The following is a 24,341-nucleotide window of genomic DNA, read 5'->3' on the forward strand; positions in this document are numbered from 1 at the left end:
GCGATCATTCTGCTGCTATCAGTAGTTGGAGATGTGCAAAATATTTGAATGGCCTTGCAAATACACTTGTATTTAGGCCTTTTTACATATAAGAGCTGAAAGTGACTATTGCAAGTTCACTAAATCCTGGCTCTAAATATTAGGGGGAAAAAAATCTATCTTTTTTTGCTTTAATATATTTTATAATATAACTTGTTGTAATATACTTGTTGCAATAAACAGTAGATTATAGTGCATATTTTCTTTTAGAAAAGAAGTAATGGATTTATAGTTGTGCATTGTAACTTCTTATACATCAATTATGCATGACTTTATGCAACAACTGTTTCTTCATTGAGACATGTTGAATTGTTCTTCCATCATGTTTCCAAAAACACCTGTTTTATCTATAATTTTCTGTAAAGCTGCTTCAACCATTACATGTCCACTCTAAATAGTAATAAGAGACATGTTTAAGAGATATATTCAACATCCTTAATTAAGGGGAGATCGACACTTTATCATACTTGAAGGGAAAATGTGCTTCATGCAAAGTTATATAAAATTTGAAGCATCAGAATCAGTACTCTGTATCAGCCGATCACTATGACAAGGAATCGGAACTAAACATTGGCTGCAAAAATCCCGATCAGACCATCCCTGTTATCTGTGCTCAAAAAGACCATTTGCTGTTTGTTCAAAGTAGTTATTCAAGGTTAGCTATAACACAATTCTTGAGTTTTTTTTTTTTTACTTAATGGTTTTATATTCAGTCCACTTACATTTTTAAAAATGAATACCAGTAAGTTAACTTAATTCCTTCTTGTTGTCCCAACACAAATCAATTGTGTGGAATAATGATACTATGTTCATATTGACAAGTAGATGTAATGTAGCAATATTAATATAATATTAATACATTATATCCAAAAAATATCAATGTGTTAATGTGGTCCTTTCCAGCCACTGTACTTTTGGCATTCTAGTAGTTAATGAATGAAAATGCATTCTTCTTGTGGCAGAATTTTGTAGACATGGATATCTTTGTGTTTATAAATACGACAAGGGGTGCAGGTACTGTTATGCCCAACAACAGAGATTAATCTGACAGATCTGAATCCCAGTGTGTAAACTTATTATAGGCTCATCTTAGTTATTCTGGATAACACAAATATAGTTTGGTAGATGGATTTAAGATGTGCTTGCTAATTAAATAAACTTTGTAAATTCAGCCCCCCTCCCAAAAAAAAGAGTGTTATGTACTGCCTCTTTAACTAGACCTGTAAATTAAAGTCAATTTGATGTCAAGTAACAAGAAAATTACAATATAGGAAATGCGATCAAAGCTGTAACAACTAAACCTTCATGGCTTTGTGTCAAGGTCAGTCAAAAGCCTTGCCAAACCTTTGTTTTATATGACATGGTTTCAAGAAACCTCAAACAATATTCCCATGCGTACATTTAGGTTTTTACTTTTGTATGTTTTATATGAAACAGGTTTCTAAATACTGCATTTTAATTTCATTTTTTATTGTCATTTTTGAATTATGGCTTGCATCATGGAACGTACTTGGAGTTTTTTTTTTTTTTCTTTTTTTTTTTTTGCAGCTCATACTGACTTTACTGATTTCTTGTGATTTCTTTATATAAGTGATGTAAACTGATGCAAATCCACTAAGATAAAGCAATGCCACAGATGTTGCTTTAGTTTTATCATTTAAAGTAATGTTGTAATTAATAAACAAAACAAATATTTATTTTACAAGAATATGCATAAAAAAAAAGATTGAACTCTATCAATATTGAGGAACCTTTGCGTATTAAAGCAAAGATGGCAAATGTAAGTTGATTGCTAATCTAAAGCAGGCTTGGTTAATCTAAATGCATTTGATTGTTAGTTGTGTTCATAAGTCAAAAGAACTGTGTGTTATTGGTTATAATGCTCAGCGCTGCACATAAAATAAATATTCGGAACCAGTGTAAATGTAAAAGAGATGCCTCGAATTGGCTCTGTTAATGAATTTTCAATCTTCTTCCAATTTTATTTCTGGTGTAATCAGGGGTTTGGTTGTCTTTTGCCAACTTTTTGGTGAAGAACAATTTCAAATGGCAGAACAATTTCAAAGGGTGCAGTTTTTTGATAAGGGCATTATTGATACTTAAAAGATTTTGCAGTCATTAAATGAGCCTGAATTAGCATTAAATAGCTTGGGCAGGGTGCTGGCCTTTAAATGCTCTCTGCTTCCTCTGGATGAGGCAACAAAATGGCCTGCTGAAGATCAGAGTGGTTAAGCCGCTGACAGGCCCTGCTTTTGGCAGCAGAGAGTCTTTTAGCCGCTGTATGCATGGTGTGGACATGGACTGCCAGGGCAGGTTCTTTGGGCCAGGCGTAGTGCACAGATGCAGCAGACATCTGTGCATTCTTTCTCTCTTCCTTGAGGCTAATCCATTGCTTTCCCATCTCTTTTTTTCCTCTGTTGTCTTTACTTTCCTACACCATCTTTACATGTACATAAATGCATATGCACCGACCTGCGGGGTGCTCTGTAACTGAGCATCCTAAGGGACGATCATGTAGGGACCCTTTCTGTGTAACGTTGGTGGGTGCTCATACAATCAGGCCTTCTGTAGCCAGACTTTGACTCTTTTCGTTCTCATCTCACAGCTTGGATGATCATAGCTCCCACCAAACGGATGGGCAAAGCAGTTGTCTTTTGCTTTTTCATTTTTTTTTCCTCTCGCTCTGGCCCCCAGGCCCCCCGTGCACATGCTGGGGAGGGCCGGCGGCTCCAGTATTGGATCATCAGCCAGCTGTGCGCTGGGCAGCAGAGGATCTATCATAATCCTGCCGCTCTGTTCTCTGCCTTCTGACGGCTTTGAGCCCAGGCTTTATTCGGTTTGTTTGTTTGCTTTTGTGCGCTCGTGCCTTTTTGTCATCCCTCCCCCACTCCTTCCTTTTCTTGCACCCACCCTCCCACCTCTCCCAACATTCGACAGACCCCATAGGGTGTGAAAATAAAGAGAGAAAAATGTGCGATGATATAAAAAAAAAAACAAGTTGCGTTGTTTTGCCGTGCTGGTTTACCAGCCGCAACAGATTTTCCCCTTTGCCTCTCTGTGTTTGCTGGAGTTCACTGTGGTTTGGAACAGGACACAGGGGGTCGCTTTGTTCCAAATTCTCTCTCTTCTTCAGTAACATGAAATTTTGCAAGCAAGCAAGCGACGGCGCTGGCAGCAGGGTTTGAAGTTTTGATCCAACAAGAACCATGTTGAGGTTTGTAAAGGAGAACCTTCAGGCATAAGTATGGATCTGAAAGTAGGAAATATTCGCAACTTCTCTGTCGAGAGCTTAGCAGAGAACCTGGCCCTCTGCGCACAGTAAAAACCCTCATACTCTAAGCTTCCTCCACCATATTGGCTACCGATTGGTTAATCAGTGCTGTTGTGAGGGACAGAGAATTACAAGAAAAAAAGCCTGCTGGAAGTTTTTGGGGATATGAACTGATCAACTTCATCTCTCTTTGGCTTATTTTTGTATGTGAAGTGGAATTATTGGAGAAAAAGTCTCTCTTTCATGAAAGGCTTGATGTCGTCTAATTGTCCACATCAGCGAGGCTTCATTGTGAGCTGTGAAAGAATCTGGCTTACACTGACATCTGTGCTGTTGCTGAACATGTTAAACATGTTAGCGCAGAAGAAGACTGGACATATTCAGACAGTTTTTTAAAACCTCATTTTATGCTTGCTTTTGGCCTATTAATTCTTTTCAAAAAACCCAAACAATATTTAAATAAAAATTTAAATCTGGATTAAAATTCATTTAAATAGTTTTGAAGGATAATAAATTTAAAAAATCTATATATAAGGGTTGATGCTACTATCCTAATATCAAATAAAAATAAGCCTTATTAAAAAATAAAATGAAAAATAATTTAAATTATCAGATTATTTCTTTAGTTCAGGTTGTAAAAAACAGAAGTGTGTGACTCTTCAATAATTACATTTATGAATTAATTGAATCGTACACTGTAAAACCCAACAGTCAACTTTATCAAATAAAATGAGTGAAGTTGACTCATAATTTACTGAAAGTTAATTCTACTCATTTTAATAGAGTTTTGAACTCCGTGATGAAGGTAAAGAGTTAATTTAATACCTCATTACTTCAGCTTAAATGGAGTAAGTTCACAGTACTCATATAAATTAGTTTTTTTTTAACTTAAATGGTTTGTAGCAATCGGTTTCCTCAAATAGTTTGAGTGGCCTTAACTTATTGGGTTTTACAGTACTCATTTGGTTTGAGTTCTCATCATTTATTTGGTTTTACTGTGCTCAAATTGCTTCATTTACTCAAATTGATTAAGTTCAGTACTCATTAGGATTAGTTTTTGAACTTAAATGGTTTGTTGCAATCGGTTTCCTCAAATGATTTGAGTTACCTTAACTTCTTGGGTTTTACAGTGTATCAAATGGATTCAATTAATGTTTTAAAAGAATACATTTCTAAGAACTTCTAAGAAATGTTCTGCACCAAATTTTCAAATCTTTGGTCAATTTTGTATGCCACTGACCCAAAAAATACAACTTGATATGACTTGTCTGGTTGTTGGGGATGTCATTGACTCGTCCTCTCACTAAGTTTTTGTACAAACTGGCCAACGAGAACCGTGAGACCAACTGCAGAGTTGGCATTAAAAAAGTTGCTCATTCCACCCCAGAATTCCATTAAACTTTGCACGCCTCTCTGCTTTCCCTCGGTCGCTCGTGTGAGCGTGGATGATGACAATCCCCTGAAAGGTGGAGAATCGGAAAATGAATAAAAGAGTGAGCAGATGCAGCCCCACGCCAGAGGGAGGCTGCCGCGGTGAGCAAAGTCTGCCGTGCCACCAAACTGCTGCAAACCAAGTCGGCGGGAAGCGCATGTACCATCCGACAGCAAATAAAAGAGCGTAGCCCTCCGCCCCTTGTCAGAAGTAGTAGTGAATGAAAAGGGGGCTGCCGCCAGCCACGAGAAGCCGTGTTAGCGCTTTGGGGTGAGTGCGGGCACGGGCACTGGCAGGTAGCGGGGCGGTGTGCACGGTGCTGGGCGGCAGCCATCTTGTTGGGGGAGCAGATGGCGATGGGGCATGGAGGGGAGGGGCTGCTTAGCAGAACTAATCAGACAGTAACGGATGGGGCAGCTGGGACCGCTGCCGGCCAGGCGGGAGAGTGCCGGCGAGCCGCCCAGTGAGTGTCATGATGTTGACAGTGGTGTGCCCGTTGGCCTGGGATGAGACCTTGCCACGTCTTCACGCCTCGCCGGCAGGGCTGCTGGCCTCCGGCTCCTCCTCCACTTCACACGGCAGAGGGCAAGAAGAGTGCTTTTGTCTTCTGTTATTTTGGACGTATTAGAGACGACATTGGAGTAGTAGACTTGGTTAACCCAGGTCACATGCTATATCAATGCAACAAGCCTAATTGTTCGAAAAGTGGGTCCAACAACTCATACTTTTGCTAAAAACCACATCCTCTTTGTTGCGGGCAAAAAAAATTAAAATTTTTGTTGACTTTAAGTTCCACATAAAAAAAAAAAAATCTTTTCTATCTCTGGTATCAATTTTATTACATTACAATATTATAAAACAGTACTGTATATAGGATTACTAAAGACAAAGAAGAACTTATTACATTTTTTCACAAAGTTAAACATTGAATATTCAGTTTTGAATAGAGGAAAAGAGTTCTGCATAATCAATGAGCATATAGAATATGAACAACCAAACCGTCGGTGTAATGTTTGCATTGATCAGCAGTGATTTATTTATTTATTTTTTGTTCCCCCTCCTCTTCTTCTTGTCCATGCATTATGTTTCTCCACTGGCCTATAAGACCAGATGCAATGCCAGAGGCTATGCCCCTCAACCAAGCAAGCCCTGAACTCATTGCCAGCAGTTTGCTCCATTATTTAACAGTGTAACCAAGTTCAAGGCAATTACATATGTGTCATTTATTTACAGGCCCCTAAGAGGACAATGTAGTGTACACAAGAGAACACACTCTTGTTCTGAACACTGCCGCTACAGCTAGCAGTGTTTGCCAACAGAATGCATATGTTTGAAACATTGTGCAATTTGCACAGAGGGGAAAATATGTCCAAACATGGCACATACTTTCCTTTTAACAATGAGCTTCGACAGTTAAAATGACTTTAAGAGTCACTAAAAAATAATTTGTTGTATTTAGTGGACACATTTTTAATAGAACATGTTAAGCATGTGTGGACCATTATTACTACTAATATTATTTTCTTTACACTAATGTATCTCATAATGAAAATATGTGATTTCTTTGATTCTTCTCTGATAATACCTCATGGCATTTATGTTAATATTCATATATAAAATTTACTGCAATATGTGCCATTTGTATTTTAAGTAACATTGTATGTCTTTAGCACATTTTTTTAAATAATCCTGTATCATAAAAAGCCTTAGCACTATTACATATACCGGTAAAAATTCTGGAAACATTAAGTTCTAAAATACATTCTTTCAAGATAAAAAAAGCATATTCCCCTCCCCAAAGTTGTATTTGTTGAATCTAAATGCAGTTAAAAAATAAAGTTTAAAATTAGGAATAATCTTTTCTATGTTAATGTATTTTTCGAAGCAGAAATCGCAGGATCAGTACTCCAGTTTTCCCTCTTGCAGAAACCATTTTATTGTGCTGATTTGCTACTTTATCATGATCAATTACTTTAAAAAAGCAGCATTTATTTGAAAGTTATTTTAACTTGTGTTCATATTTCACATTATTACTGTTTATCTTCTTTAATAAACATTACAATATTTTTATTGACCCCCAACTTTTGAAGTGAAGTTCTTAAAGTTTCAATAAAGAATCAATATTTTATCGAAACTCTTCAAATTTAAACTCCCTGTTAAAACTATATGTCAGTGTGTCTTGAGAACTGCTCCAGTGCCGTGGCCCAGCTCTGTGTCATTATGGTACAGGACAGAATGTTGCCAGTCCCCAGGCAAAGTGGGAGCAAATCTGTCGGGTGCAACTGTTCTCACTTGGGCCAACTCTGCCCAGAGAAAGTGCCCTACTTACTGTTTCTGGAAGCTGGGTTATTCTTCTTCTTTTCAAAGTCTCCATGTCAGTTTTTTTGTTGGTCACCACAAGTGCAATTTCAATAATAGACTTTCATCTATTATTATTTGAATAGGTTCTGTATCAGCAGCAGCCGGGGCAAGAGTGCTGATTTTTGATTAATGGTGCCCTGGTGTTTCTGGAGGTGTATTTTAGTGTGCTAGGCTCAATTGCTCAGATGTGCACTCACCAGCCACTTTATTATGTACACCTTACTAGTACCGGGTTGGATCCCCTTTTTCCTTTAGAGCTGCCTTAATCCTTCATGGTATAGATTCAACAAGATACTGGATATATTCCTCAGAGATTTTGGTCCATATTGACATGATAGCATCAAGCAGTTGCTGCAGATTTGTCGGGTGAACTTCCATGATGCGAATCTCCCATTACCCCACATCCCAAAGGTTCTCAATTGGATTGAGCTCTGGTAACTGTGGAGGCCATTTGAGAACAGTGAACTCATTGTCATGTTCAAGGAACCACTCTGAGATGATTCACATGCAGTGTCATGGTGTTTTCCTGCTGGAAGTAGCCATCAGAAGATGGGCAAACTGTGGTTATAAAGGGATGGACATGGTCAGCAACAATAATCAGGTAGGCTGTGGTGTTGACATAATGCTCAATTGGTACTAATGGGCCCTAAGTGTGCCAAGAAAATATCTCCTACACCATTACACCACCACCACCAGCCTGAATCATTGATACAAGGCTGGATGGATCCATGCTTTTATGTTGTTGATGCCAAATTCTGACCCTACCATCCAAATGTTGCAGCAGAAGTCGAGACTCATCAGACCAAGCAAAGTTTTTCCAATCACATATTGTCCGATTTTGGTGAGCCTGTGCAATTGTAGCCTCAGTTTCATGTTCTTAACTGACAGGAGAGGCACCCGGTGTGGTCTTCTGCTGCTGTAGCCCATCCGCATCAAGGTTCAACGTGTTGTGCTTTCAGAGATGCTCTTCTGCATACCTCAGTTGTAACGAGTGGTTATTTGAGTTACTGTTGCCTTTCTATCAGCTCGAACCAGTCTGGCCATTCTCCTCTGACCTCTGGCTTCAACAAGGCATTTGTGCCCACAGAACTGCCACTCACTGAATATTTTCTCTTTTTCGGACCATTGTCTGTAAACTCCAGAGATGGCTGTGCATGAAAATCCCAGTAGATCAACAGTTTTGAAAATAATCAGACCAGCCCGTCTGGAAACCATGTGACGTCCAAAGTTCAATCACCTTTCTTCCCTACTCTGATGCTCGCTTTGAACTGCAGCAGATCATCTTGATCATATCCACATGCCTAAATGCATTGAGTTGCATTAACATTTGCATGTGATTGGTTGATAAGAAATTTGCATTAACGAGCAGTTGGACAGGTGTACCTAATAAAGTGGCCGGCGAGTGTATCTGAATTTCTTCTACTTCAGGAGTAGTTTCAGCCTTTGCTCTGTCTACTCACAATGCATATTTAATGTAAACTGTTTCTTAGGTCCAACTCAAAATTTATTAGTAGTAAATATACTACATGTTATATAAAGGCCCAAATAATTAGAGTATCACCACTCTTTTCTCTCCACATCTACTCCACTCTCCAGATGGCATAAAGAGTTTATCACAAAGCAGGCATCCTCCCACATAAACTTGCCATGAAACAGGAGTGGAAGAGCTGGGCACAACCCTAAGACCCGACAGCCCGACACCCTGATGGGTTAAAAGCGCTGTTTGTTATGCTCCATGCCGGCCATGCGCTTTTTGTGGCAGGTTTGATTTCTAAGCATGGGCACGTTGGACTTTTGGAAAGCGTGTTTGGTGTGTGATGGTGCGATGATGAAGGCAGCGCGGTTTAGTTGGGCGTCCTGTGTGAGGTAACACGAGTAGGGGGTCTGGCACAAGCCCCTCCAGGTCAGCCCGAGCTGTGGAAATGCGTCACACACTCAGAGCGCGAGCCTCAACAGCGCTGTCACAGGCTGTTTCACCCAGGGATAGTGCTCTGTCTTGTTCTCTTCCTCCTTCTCATCTTCAGCCTTTAATTTCTGGCCAGTTTGTGCGTTTTGTCCCAGAATGCACATCACAGAAGCTTCTTGAATATTTTTTAAAGAGAGTCCCTGTTACTATTTACTCATCAGTGTCGCTGGTCATTATTTATTTTCAAAAACAATCCTCCTTAGCAACTTTGGTCACCATTCACTTGTATGGAATAGAGCAGCTTGAGCATTTTGCTAAACTTCACATTTTGAGTTCAACGTGAGAGCTTGATATTAGAGAAAATACAGTACATTTGTGAAGGCATAAGGGTCAATATACGAGTATATTTTGGATTTACTAACTTTATAAGCAGAGTTGTTACTCACATGAATCCAATATTCATTGCTATGGTTCTGTTGTGTTTTGTTTTATATTTAACACAAATCAAAACTCTATGATTTCATGACCTAATCTGAAGACGTGGATATTTATTCAGCATACGTGAGCACATCTCGGCTTCCTCTGTGTACATGTTCAAATCACAACAGATTCTCTACAGATACATAGGAAAAAATGATTATCGTGATTAGTTGGTTTGTTGATAGGGGTGTCTTATAGAAAGGGAGGGGGTTGTTTGTAAATTGGTGGCGTCTGCAATTCGTTTTGCCTCTGACCTTGAGGGGGTTTTGCGCTTCTTGAAGAAGAAAGCAGAAGCTGGCGGTAAACAAAGTTCACTTCTGACAGATGGATTGAATGACAGAGAGGTTGCGAGTGCCAGAATAGCCCTGGCATCCGAGGAAATGTTCAATGCGGTCCAACAGGAGAGGAGGTGTGAACAGGTGCGGGGCTGCTGAAGGAAAGGGGACCAGATGGAGGGAGCCAGAGCCAGTTTAGTTAAAGGAAAAAGGGTGGGAGGGAGCAGCGAAGAGAGGGGGGCTTTAAACGAAGGGTGGTGGGGGGGGGGATACAGGGTGAGCGATGGAGAGGCTGACGTGAACGCTAATAGAAGCGGTTTGGATGTCGAGTAAATATAGGGCGTGTAAGTACCGAAGATGAAACTCGGGCACCTGAGGTTGGACCATTTCGTTCGCTCTGAGGCATGGGGGCGTGTGTGGCAGCGGGAGACAGGAAATAAGATTACGACTGACTGAGTGCAGCTGAAGAAATCTTATAAACATCTAAGGTTTATGAGCGTGAACACTTCACAGTACTTCCTGTGTGAGCATGCCAAGCAAGTTTTCTTCAATATTTTGATAGATATGTTTTTTAAATGAAGTGTTTGTGCGTAACTTCACATTCTTTTTAAATCAAATCATCATGCTCTTTCTGTTGGTCATAAGAAGTGAGTAGATCATACTGAAGTCTGTATCACAAAGCTGGGATGAATGTTAGAATGTCAGATTAACGCCTTCTGTCCATTTCCGCTCTTACCCCGCAGCGCAACCTGTACTTTTTTGGTAACTTTCGAAAGTTTCCCTCTCACATATATTAACATACAAACGGTGGCAAGTGTCCTTGTGTACTGTTGAGTGCTCATGAAGCCAAACGGCTGACTCCAATTTGCGCACATTTTAGGAACGGTAGCATTTGGTCATTTTTGGCGTGGGATCACGGAGCACCACAGGGTGCTGCAAACTCTGCGCTCGAGCGGTCTGTGGTAGTCCAAATCAAATGGGCAACAGCTTGAATAGTACCCACTTAGGCAGCCTTCGGCCCTCGCGCTCCACCAGCACCCAGCTACGGAAACTGCTTTCCGTGGCTCAACACTGCTCCCTACCAGGCAGACCACGCAACCCGGCTATGGCTTCTGACCGGAGGACATTAGGCCTCGCTCACATCATTACCGTCAGTGAGCAAACACACACTGACCTGCCATTGTGGAGTGGCCGGAGAGGGTGCGAGGTGAGTCAGAGCTGTCTGCCCAGGCTTCATAACTGTTCTTCCCAGTGAAAACACTTGAAACGGTTGACATTTTAGATGTTAATTTAGCACTGTTGAAGAAAAGTGAATACTTTCATAATATATTCCGATATGGCTGCACAACATATCGTTTCAGCATTGGCGTTGTGTGAATCCTCAGCGGTCATATCACAGGATGTGCGAAGTCAAGCTGGGATCATAGCTGACCAGGCACCACAGTTCCAATTTGTGATTTGTGGATTAATTGCAAAGTTTAACTGTAATTGAGTGAAAGTTTGCAGATCATTTGCACTTGTTCTTAAAGGCTGTTATGTGTAAACATTGCAAGGAAGTTTAAAGCATTCAGCATTCACAAGAAGCAATAACATTTGTAGGCTTAATTTGTTTAATTTCTACATTGAAGACTATGCAGTGTTATTTTACACACGGTTTATTGTTATTCATTTGTGTTTGCTACATTGTATTTATATCTCCGCTTGAAATTTGTTTTTTATTTTATGCAGATGCAAAATCCTTCCCTAATAGAGTTATTTTCCTCTAATTCAGTTTATTTGTTCAAATTGTTGTCACAAAATATTGCAATATGTGTATGTGTGTGTATGTATATATATATATATATATATATATATATATATATATATATATATATATACACACACACATTCTGAAACCCTAAATCCAGATGTTATCTATTAGTTCATATAAAATTGCAATACAATTAATTCATGTTTAAATTAACTAATTTATTTATGATGCTTAATTATGATGCTAATCATAAGTGGAGTTTCTACAATAGATCTCTAGAACTGTTCCGGACTGTCACTGTAAGCATTTTGAACATTCTTAAAAATATCTTTAGAGGAGAAATGCTTCAAGTTTTAAAGCAACTTCATTATATTATCATTTTCCGTGAACTTTTAAGTGCTTAAACCAATCCAGCAGCTTAGGTTTAACCAGACTAATTGAAATCAATAACTCATGAATCATTTTGTGAGATTCATTTAAGGAATTGGTTCAGAACAGTGACTTGTTTGTGAATCAAAATGCACTATTTCTGAAATTTGTTATTCTGTCATACACGGTATCTCATCAACTTTTATTTAGCCTGTTTGGGTGAATGAATTAATTGATAAAACTTATGTACAGTGCATCCAGAAACTATTCATAGCGCTTCACTATTTCCAGGTTTTTTATGTTACAGCCTTTTTCCAAAATGGATTAAATTCATTTATTTCCTCAAACTTCTACACACAATAACCCATAATGACAATGTAAAAAAATTGATTTTTTTGAAATTGTTGCAAATTTATTCAAAATAAAAAATCTAAAAATCACATGTACATGTATTCACAGCCTTTGCAATGAAGCTCTAAATCGAGCTCAGGTACATTCTGTTCCCACTGATCATTCTTGAGATGTTTTAGCAGCTTAATTGGAGTTCACCTGTAGTAAATTCAGTTATTTGGACATGATTTGAAAAGGCATACACCTGTCTATATAGGGTCCCAGGGTTGACAGTGCTTGTCAAAGCACAAACCAAGCATGAAGAGAAGGGAATTGTCTGTAGACCTCCGAGACAGGATTGTCTCGAGGCACAAGGTTGGGGAAGGTTACAGAAATATTTTTGCTGCTCTGAAAGTTCTGAGCACAGTGGCCTCCATCATTCGTAAGTGGAAGATGCTTGTAACCACCAGGACTCTTCCTAGAGCTGGCCGTCCATCTAAGCTGAGTGATCGGGGAGAAGGACCTTAGTCAGGGAGGTGATCAATAACCCGATGGTCACTCTGTCTGAACCCCAGCTTTCTTGTGTGGAGAGAGAAGCACCTTACAGAAGGACAACCATCTGTGCAGAAATCTACCAATCAGGCCTGTATGGTAGAGTGGCCAGACGAAAGCCACTCCCCGCCTGGAATTTGCCAAAAGGCATCAGAAGGACTCTCAGACCATAAGAAACAAAATTCTCTGGTCTGATGAAACTAAAATTTAACTCATTGGAGTGAATGCCAGGCATTACGTTTGGAGAAAACCAGACATTGCTCTTCATCAGGCTAATACCATACCTACAGTGAAGCATGGTTGTGGCAGCATCATGCTGTGGGGATGTTTTTCAACAGCAGGAACTGGAAGACTAGTCAGGATAGAGGGAAAGATGAATGCAGCAATGTACAGAGACATTCTGAATGAAAACCAGATTCAGAGTGCTCTTGACCTCAGACTGGGGTGACGGTTCATCTTCCGGCAAGACAATGACCCAAAGCACACCGCCAAAATATCAATGGAGTGGCTTCACAACAACTCGGTGAATGTCCTTGAGTGGCTCAGCCAGAGCCCAGAACCAAATTCTATTGAACATCTCTGGAGAGATCTGAAAATGGCTGTGCACCGTCGCTTCCCATCCAACCTGATGGAACATGCAACCTGAGCTTGAGAGGTACTGCAAATAGGAATAGACAAAAATTCCCAAAGACAGGTGTGCCAAGCTTATAGCATCATATTCAGAAAGACCTGAGGCTGTAATTGCTGCCAAATGTGCATCAACAAAGTATTGAGCAAAGGCTGTGAATATTTGTGATTTTTCAGGTTTTTTATTTTTATAAACTTGCAACAATTTCAACAAATTCTTTTTCACATTGTCATTATGGGGAATTGTGTGTAGAATTTTGAGGAAATAAATAATTTAGTCCATTTTGGAATAAGGCTTAACATAAAAAAATGTGGAAAAAATGAAGCGCTGTAAATACTTTCCGGATGCATTGTATATATAAAATCAGCATCAAATAATTTTAGTTGTCAACCATCAATTCATGCTAATACTATGCTGTCCTCAAACTCCTTTAAATATTCTTTGCCTTTAGATACACAAAGTTTTGATCTTGTCGGTGTCCACAGTCCTCGCGCTCGATGGCCTCTCGCTCAGCCAACTTTTTCCCTAAAGTGCTCTCGGTAACTTTCTGGCGGTCTCTCTCATGCTAATTGGTCGACAAACACCCGACCCCCCCCCCCCCCCGCTCCATCCACACCCCCGCACCCCAGTGAGTGGCTGGGCCCCCTGGAAAGCCACAGTAACAAATGGCTGGCTGTGAGGCCTTTGTGAGCCCCTGCTGAGCGCTGGTGTGGATGGTGTTTTAGGCCGCTGTTCAAGCACAGCGGGGGCCGAGCGCTCTCCCCCTGCTCGCTCTCTCTCACACAGCTCTCGCAGGCGGAGCGCCTTCACACTCCAGACGACAGCAGGCCTGCAGAGACGGTCACTTCTCCAGCTACATTCCAAACCCAGTGTGCGAGAAAAGTTTTCAGGCTTCACTGTTAATTAACACACTTTGACTTGAGTTTTGTGGGTGTTTTTTTTCTCTCGTTTTACTTTCTTTGGCCTTCATTATGTCTGATCTTGTGTAGTGTGGACTAGTTGTTTTATTTATGCTGGATTATTGATGTTGATGCGGTTGAGTAAAGAATGTGTGTGTGTTTTTTTTTTTTTTTTACACCTTTTTATTTAGATCTGCCGATTAATGTTGTATCTAATCGTCAAAGTCATTGTTCACTATGCTGTACTTTCGATTCAAAAGCTTTATTTGCATAGCAGAATAGATTGCAATGCTGGCAGGTGTAATTGTGCTGCACAGGTGAATGAAATCGGGGAACGTGCAGTAAATGAAGTGATACATGGGGTGTGAATTTTGTAGAGTGACAGTATGGTGGAGTGACAAGATGTAGTGTGACGAGAGATATTTTATAACTATAATATTTGTTTTTTAAATCAAAACTTCTTGTGCAAGCAAATACAACACAGTCTCGCTTCATTATTTATCAGGACATTTTTCAATTTGCTGGGTGCTGCATTTAATTGTCTAAATAAATTAATCAAATGCTAACACTTTATTTTGATGGTCCAGTTGAGAATTAGTAGACTGTCTACTTAAAATCTGCTGATATTGCTCCTTCAACAGACATTTAACTGACTATAAGAAACTTTGCAAGTACATGTCAACTTACACCAACCCTAACCCCAACCTAACAGTCTACTTATAATCTAATGAATTAGTTGGCATGTAGATGCAATGTAACTTAAAATCAAATGGACCATCAAAATAAAGTGTGACCAAATAAATAATTATGGCTGTAAACTGAAAGTCGTACATATGTCATAATAACATTGTTATGCCCTATTACTAGGGCTGGGCAATTTGGCCTAAAATCAAAATCTCAATTAATTGAACTTTTTAACTTGATTATGATTAATGAACGATTATTTTATTTATTTATTAATTTTTTCTGTTCTCTGACAAGTTGTGTGCAGTAAATATGCTCACAAATGAAAGATTTTTGAATAAGGGGTGCATTACTTGATTTTAAAATAATTGAAGGAAACACACACTGTCTATAATTATTTATTGATTTTATTGATTAATATTGGATTTTTCATATAAAAAAAGTGAAAATAAATAACTTTCACTTTTGGAAAAAACATTATATTTGAAGTTTTTCATATTAAAAGTAGAAAATAAGCAGTATCTCTTCTAAATAAAATAACTGTATATCCTGTAAATAATATTTTAAACAGTGAATTTTTTGAGTCTTCTGAAAACAAACATTTAATGTAAATAATAATTTTATTGTAATAGAAAATATGCCATTTCAAGGCATCTGTGGCACAGCTGCCAATCATCATCAATGTTCGTGTAGTTAAATTTTTGGTATGCGACCGCGCAAAGTTCTAGAAATGTGGTCAGAGAAATTTAGTAGGTCATCAATCGTTACTCCAAGGCTTTTTACCATTTTGGATGCAGTAATGGTTGCCCCATCTATCTGGATTGAAAAGTTATGGTGTAGAGTCGGGTTGGCAGAAACTTCAAGCATTTCCGTTTTCACGAGGTTAAGCTGAAGATGATGATCTTTCATCCAGTGTGAAATGTCTGACAGGCAGGCTGAGATGCGAGCTGGAACCGAGGGATCATCAGGGTGAAAAGAGAGGTATAGCTGGGTATCATCAGCATAGCAGTGGTAGGAAAATCCATGTTTCTGGATGACTGTTCCTAAAGATGTCGTGTAGATGGAGAAGAAAAGTGGCCCAAGAGCAGAGCCCTGAGGTACCCCAGTGTTTAGATGCTGTAGGTTGGACACCTCTCCCCTCCAAGACACCCTAAATGACCTGTCAGAGTGGCAAGATCTGAACCATTGAATAACAGTGCCTGCAACGTCCAGTGACTCAAGCGTAGATAGCAGGATCTGGTGGTTTACAGTGTCAAAAGCAGCTGATAAATCCAGCAAGATGAGGACAGATGATTTAGAGTCTGCTTTAGCCAGTCTGAGATCCTCCACGACCGAGAGCAGGGCAGTCTCAGTTGAGTGGCCTTTCTTAAAGCCAGATTGTTTGTTGTCCATGTGGTTGTTTTGAGTAAGAAAGTCTAGGACTTGATTGAACACTACTTTCTCCAGAATCTTGGCCATGAATGGAAGCATGGATACCGGTCTGTATTTTTCAAGTAGCGTTTGATCCAGTTTGGGTTTCTTTAGCAGTGGGGTTACCCTAGCCTGCTTAAATGAAGTCGGGAATAAACCAGAGTCAAGAGATGTGTTAATTATGTGAGTCAGTGTTGGTATGACTGCAGGAGAAATGGCTTGCAAGAGATGAGAGGGAATGGGATCAAGCGGATCTAGTCTGAAAATAGCAACATATCGCGTCAAACACGTCTTGCGCCTTATCGCGCCGGGTGTATGATAGGGCCCTCTGACTCTTAACTCATGGCATTGTATTGTTTGAATAAGCATCCTGGTCCACTACAGCTTAGCAGGTTTTTAAAAATAATTCTGCCCAATGACCGGGTAGTGACTAGGAAACCTGTTTGAAACCTTAAATTTTGCAGTACCATTTGGTGACGCTAGTGGTCCAGAAATCTCTCTCTTTAAGCAGCTCTTCATGTGCATGACTGATCTACATGTGTTTGTCTCTCTCTGTTTTCTTGCTCTCTCTTTCTCTCTCTCTCACACTCTGCAGGCAGGAGAAGGAGGCATCAGAGCGCTGCTGTGGCGAGGACATGGCCGCTCTGACCTTCCAGGCACAGCGGCGCGAACGTGAGCTGACACAGACGCTCCAGCAAATGGAGGCGCAGCACGAGAAGAGTGGTGGGTGTTCGCCGGTGCTCTGCCCCTTTGCCAGAACAAGCGCCTCTCCCGCCCTTCCGCCTGCCTCACCCCCACATGCTCCGAGCGTGAGCCACACTGTGCGGGACGGCATCAGGAACACCTGTAACCTTTGGCTGGCCGAAGGGAGCAGATGCTCGGCGCTCCAGAGCTTCGGCGCTACGTATTAGTTAGCGTTTAAAAATGGGGGGGAGGCGGGCTATCGCTGCCCACTGTCTGCTGATTTCAGAGTGCTGCTCTCACATCTGTTGCACCATCTGGATGGGCGAGTTTAGTTTATTTACCTGTGTTTCCAGAAACTTGAGGCATGCTGATTGCCAGAACAAAGCGCAGAGAAAACAAAGGGCTTCTTTCTGGCGCGGCTGCACGGCACACATGTTGTCTAAAGAGAAATGGCATCAGAGGCTCAGCAGGAAGCTCTCCGGGCTTATGGAATTAGTCCTTTAATACTGCAGACCACTTCTCTCTCTAAGCATATAATGGCCACTCTCGATAGCTAATTATTTTTGTCCTGCTCCCCTCTCCCCCCCTTCCCACTCTGTCTAAACTCTAAACGGATTGATTTTAGAAGTTAAGACAGAATCGCCTCTAGATGATACCGCTTTTTTTTTTTTTTTCTTTTTTTTTTTTGACTCTGCCCTGTTTGTTTAGAGTCCAGTTTGTTTCTTTTATCCCGGTTTGTGTGTGGTGTTTTCTCTGTGGCCTGCACATGCCCAGTTTGTTTCAAAGCGTAGCAACCCAGTAGGATCCTTTTGGTGAACTTTCAACAGCTTCTGCACTTTTTGAACTTGATGAAAACTAAATTTAATGAACACCGGCATCCATGTTGTCACTGCTTCCCTGCTTTCTGCCTGTTTTTCTTCTCACGTTCTCTTCGCGTTTATACAGTTTTTCATTCATCTTTCAGACTCTGGGAAATTCTTGTAATTTTATTCAGATAAGAGGAATTCTAAAGGTGCATGTTATTTTTGAATAAGCTTTTTTACATAACATATCTATCTATCTATATATACAGTGCTCAGCGTAATTGAGTACACCCCATTTTGAAAATGATTATTTGTATCCATTTCTCAGTGAATAGAGGCAATGTATTTTGGTGCATTTAAACAAAACAGATTTATTAAACAGATATATTTATTAAAATTATATTTTAGTCACCAAACAGAAACTGAAAGATAAAACAAATAAATTCAAGCAAAATATTACAAAAATAAATAAATAAATAATACAACCTACAAATTTTACCTAAATGTTTCATTTTTTTGCTTCTTGAGTTTTCCTCTATTTTTGAATTTGCATTTAATATTTTTCTATAACATAAGTTTGGGTGTACTACTGTAGTTATGGACCATTATCGTAAGTTATGCTGTTAGATAAGCTCCAGATTTGACTTCAGTACTGACTAATCTAATGTATATGCACAAATATAATATTGTATAGCTTCCTATTAAAAATGTGAATTTAAAAGATAGATTTTTGAGGGGTGTACTTGTATATGCTGAGCATATATAAGTTTATATATCTCACAAGATAAATAATATCAGGTTGTCCACATAATCAGATTTTCCAGCGACTGTTTTTCGGTAATGACTATTTAGGGACTCGTATATAACTATTAAAAGTGATTTTTTTTCTTTTAACATAAGGCATTAAGATGGATGCAGAACAAAAAGTTTAACATGTTTACTTGATTCTAATTTAAAAGTTGATGCTCTCCGTGTAAAAGGATGAATCTTTAATTTATATTGCGATTGCACTGAAATGGTTTAAACATGCAGAAAATATTAGAAAAATGAAGGAACGTGCAGGCTATGAAGAGTTTTTCTCTTTTCCTGAACAGTTTTAACTGTGTAATATATATGACTAGGGCTTGACATGAACTTTTTTGATCACCAGCCACTGTGGCTAGTAGTTTTCAAAGTTACTAGCCACTTGTCATTTTCACTAGCCACAATTTTGTTGTTGGGAAAATATATTTCATTTGCATAAATTGTTAAAATTACTTGATTTAGATGTCCACATGCCTCCTCATTCATTTAACTTTTTTTGTGTGTCGTGAATGACCATGCTCAATGAGCATGAGCAAATGGGTTGTGGTTTCATACTCATATTCATATTGTTTTTTCATATTCAAAAACAATAGACATTAAAAAAATTATTGTCATGTATCTAAAATGCACAGTAGTTTGTCCAGGCTAAAGGTCCCAGATCACCAGTTAACTATACATACTGTGAATAGAGAGGTAATCCAAAAGAAAGCAGGCAGAAAACACTGATAATGAAAGGATGATCGCGCACACAACTGGCCAGAGTGGCTAGTGAAGGTGACTTGGAAGTCCAACCTGCCACAGCTGAAATCTACCCACATTTCTCGGGTTGGCGGGTGTTAATGTCAAGCCCTGTGAATGACTATCACAAAACATAACATTAGGATCATCCAGGTAACGCAAACATAGTATTAAGATTGTGCATGTACACTTTTCATTTTTTTAATTCAGTTGCTATTAAACGTTTGTTATGTGAAATATATTTTTCAGGATAGTGCTAAAACTGCTATTCTTTTTTTTTTGATAGTTATTGATTTTAGTAGGTTTTAACATTTACAACAGAAATCAAAACCAATTAAACAAAATAATAATAATAATAATAATAATAAATGAAAAGTAAAACATTAAAAATAGAAAAAATAAATAAATACAAAAAATAAATAAAATAATAATAATAAAAAATATACAAACATTTAAGTAAATGCATGTACTTACACATACAATATAAACGTACATCATATAACAACAATGGTATTTCAGTAGCTGGTAATACAAGTTATGCGTAGAAAAGATTTGTATCAGCTTCCTTCAGGAATCCTACATGGTTAAGTGTGCGCGCACATAGCACCATGGGGCTCACAGCAACCTGAGTTTGATTCCTGGCTTGAGTTCCTATGACTTCCCCTCTCTTTGCTCTCAATGCTTTCCTATCTATCCTCCACTGTCCTATCCCAATAAATGGTTAAACATGAAAAATACTTCTTAATAAACCATTAAAGATATTTTAATTAATTTTAAATATGTCCGATTCTACGCAATTTCAAGGTCCTTTTTCAAACAAGTTATTTTGTGAAAGTAGTTGTGTAATCATGTCAGGTGATCTTCCTTTAATATCCCAGATGCACTTTGGGTCATCTCAAATCATTCTAGAAGTCAGGTTTTACACAAACCTGTGGAGTTCATGTTCAGGTTTTAAAGTAGAAAACGCATAAATACCTGGCCTAACATAAATCTAATATCCATATTACGATTAAATAAACGACATAAAAACAACCCCATTATCTTAATGCATTGCATTTTCATTCATTCATTTATTTATATTCCATTGGCTTAGTCTTTAATTTATCAGAGGTCGCCACAACAGAATGAAACGCCAACCATTCCTGCTTTAAACTACATATATTTTACGCAGCTAATGCCCTTTCAGCTACAACCCAGTACTGGGAAACACCCATATACTCTTATATATGCACTCATACACTATGGCAAATTTAGTTTATTCAATTCATCAATAGCGCATGTTTGGGCTGTGGAGGAAACCCACATGAACACAGAGAGAACATGCAAAGTCCACACAGAAATGCCAACTGGTCCAGCCGAGACTCGAACCAACGACCTTTTTGCTGAAAGGCAACAGTACTAACTAACCACTTCAAGTTCAACTTCAACTTCAAAGTTCTTAAGTTCATCCAAATTCTTTAGTCAGATTTAAATGATATATTATGAGGTTGAACAATATATTAAATAATAATACAACAAATATATAATAACTGTACATAAATGTAAATGTGTACTATAAAGAAAAAAGTAAGTAAATACTTAAAGAAAATGAACTTTACTGGATAGACATAAATATTAAAAACGAAGTGTTCTTGAGTTAAAAGCTAACGCCCCTTTTTGAAAAATACATTTAATGATCCGGGTTATAAATCCATGTAAGAAATCTGTTTTCTGAGTTTGACATATGACCTTGAACCCTTTTAGGCCCATGAAAAACATCAATGTTTTGTGTTGCTGTACCTGTGTTATATAAAGCATGTATTTCAGCACATCTGTGTTTGCAGTGTTAATGAGTCAATACTTGATCTGTTCACAGTCAGAGAAACAGATGCTCTGCTGAGTGCTCAGAACAGCCTGATCAGGAAACTGAAGGAGGAATGTCACACACTCGGGGCAAAGCTGGAGGAACTGGCTCAGAGCAGCAGGTATGTTGCACTTTCATTTAAGATCACGTATACCACTTTAACAAGGTTGAGGAACAGAGGAGGTGGGAATTGACAAATGATGAATGCAAGCTTTAATTGTCAAGCAAATATATAACACAATGAAAGTTGCTCCCCAGCCTTTTGTAGAACTTCAATGTGGTACACAGGTCTCTGCTTACATGGCTTTCTGCCCTGCACCACTCAAAACAACCTGATTTCAATTCAGTGCAAACTCAAATTCAATGCAAAACTCAGATTCGTGGACAAGACTTTTCATTCCATTGACTTCTATTGACACTCATGCGAATACGTCAGACCAGAAATGAAGGTCCATGCGCAGATATTTTACTGTGTAGCAAAGTTTAGGTTTAGTGAATACTGACCTGTGAATTTGTGTCACGTGAATGTAAGACCCAGTGGAACATCAAAACATGAGCGCTCAGTACAGAAAGGTAAAAATGGAGCAAACAATCGCTTATTGCTGCAGTGACACATTCTCTCGTTTTATCCCGCCTCTTTTTACACTACCATGAATTTTACAGGTCTAGTGTGACCGCAGCTTTATAAAGTATGTTACATACAGTTAAACTTGGGCCACAAAAATAAAGATTCTAAATGATCATTTAGGCAATGATTCTTAAGAGTTCTTTTTAGGTTAAAGAACATTTTAATGTTCTGAATAACCTTTTGCACCTTTGGCTTTATCATATACCCATTTGACGCGAGTTGTTGCTATTTTCAGACCAGCGCAACAGTAATTTTCATGTTTTGCACCACGTTGATTAAATAGCAAATCTATGTGCACCACTTTATGGATTCATGGGTGTGCCGGTCTAAAAAGGAGATGTGTTAAGGAACTAAGGGAACTAAAATAGACTGTTAAGGAACTAAAATAGACTGCGCCATTGACCAATTAAAAGCTGGTCTAAAGTCCAGTGCAGTGCACATTAGTTATAGGCCTATGCAGGTTCAAACACTTACACATTGCTTAATACACACATGATTTACAGCAATACACAAATATCTGTACATATTAAAAAAATAAAGAATTAAAATGCTACAAAAATTATTATTTTCTATAAATATAAAAAACAATACATCCATGCCTCATCTTCGGGGGGGATTTGTGAATTTGTATAATGTTATTATTATTAGCATTGTTATTTGTTATATGCGTATTTCTATTTGTTTTAATAAAAACTAGTTTAGATTTGTTCACCTGTTGGTTTTTGCAGACATATGGATCACCATATGGGGCAGAAGAATAGCACTTGTGTTTGGATATTTTTTGACCACACTTAATTATTGTTGTTCATTTATTCATTTGCTGGAAATTAGAACTGGATTTAGAAATATTTTTAAAACCATTTTTTTCGCTTTACAAACAAAATTAAATATGTAGGCTAATGAATGTCTTCAGTGGAGTGCGTACAACACTGTCTCCTTAAAAGTAAAAGTAAAGTAAAGAGTAAGTAAAGAGGCCAAATGGAGGAGGCTCATTCTTTGATGGTTTGTTTAACCGCTTTCTTTTTAGTGAAGCGTTCAGTTTTTCCACTTACAAAGTCCGCTATGTAAATAGCAAATGCGCCATGGTGCGACGCAATTAACGTTTAAATGTAAAGGGAGAGGAGACTCTGATTGTTTAATACATGTTATGCTCAAAACACACCCATAACTCCTTAAGAGAATAAGCACAACCCTGTTAGACCATGCGACGGGGCGCAGAGCATATTTTTTCCTCCTTAAAATAGCAAAAGTGGATTCAGACATGCCCTTAATGCTTTTGTGCCATGCTCTTTAGACTTTGCACCTAGATCATTAAAATAGAGCCCTAATAATATTTTTTTATAATAATAATATTTTGTAGAATGAAAATGGATTGTCATGGGACCATCAATACTATTAAATAAATTTTTTCATTTAAGTTTTTTTTATTAAATCATAAAATTCTGGTCAACTGAGAGTCAAACAAATAGATTACATACACAGGCAAAACAAATGATTAAATATTCAATTATTAATGAATTATTAATCTCCTGATGGTACACTGAGCATTTACTTTATTATACTTTGGATTACAGGTAATGCTGTTATAAATTGTTTAGTTTAACTTTACAAGCTTTCTCAGTGTATTCCCGAAAGTCACAGGTATTAAGTTTTTTTTTTTGACTGGCAAACTTCTGATAGCCATCGACTTGCATTTTATTAATCACTAAGAACCACTGATTCAGCTAATTTACTATTGTTCTAAAGAAATAAGTCACCTCAGATAACCTCAGGATGTGTAAAATAGCAGCACATTTTCATTTTGAGTGTACTATACCTTCAAGTGGCCATCAGACGTGAATAAGTGGAGATATGTTGGTCAAAAGATGTCACATCTAGCGTATTTACAGCCGAACTAAACATAGTGCTGACTGAAACTGTGCTATTCCTAGCAGCGAGATCAGTGAAAATCAGTTTCCATGTTTGAAATGCAGATTGCCTGACATCGTCTTCTCAACTGTTTGATCTTGTTGACGCTTTGTGAATTGTGTATCTTCGCGAAGTCGGACATTCAGCGCAGAGCCACTCGCGGTGTGTTATCCAGAGCGTGGCATCCTTTCCATGCCATACTGCTCTAGTCTGTGCCCCAGTAAGGGAGCTGTCACTGTACCCTGGCACACGCCAGCCTGTCCTCCATGCAGGCTTTGCTCTCTGCCCATCACATGTGCCTCTCACCTCAGGCCTCTGGGGTAGTCAGCTGTTAAAACAGTGTAAAGCGCATTACTCACATCGCAGCTTGCAATCTGCCATGGTCAGTCAGCCCAGCTTGGGAAGGTACAGGCCACTGCTGCTCGCCCTCCCCCTTCCGCCCGCACGCTGAACTCAAGAAGACCTCTGAAGAAGATGGATGCACCACGTATTTCTGACCGTACGCAGTTTACAGCATTTTTAGTGAGAATTGACAAAGGTCGGCCAG

The 24,341-nt window shown here is 38.8% G+C and overlaps 1 protein-coding gene across 1 annotated transcript in view; it reads left to right on the forward strand.

Annotated features, from left to right (window-relative positions):
- Positions 1 to 24,341, forward strand: part of LOC130239944 (serologically defined colon cancer antigen 8 homolog) — a 130,114-nt gene that overhangs the window by 21,562 nt on the left and 84,211 nt on the right. Inside the window, 2 exon segments of the mRNA XM_056471329.1 lie at positions 16,982 to 17,109; positions 21,271 to 21,379. Coding sequence (XP_056327304.1) covers positions 16,982 to 17,109; positions 21,271 to 21,379 — 237 coding nt within the window.

The sequence above is a fragment of the Danio aesculapii genome, chromosome 13, assembly GCF_903798145.1.
Source record: "Danio aesculapii chromosome 13, fDanAes4.1, whole genome shotgun sequence".
NCBI lineage: Eukaryota > Metazoa > Chordata > Actinopteri > Cypriniformes > Danionidae > Danio > Danio aesculapii.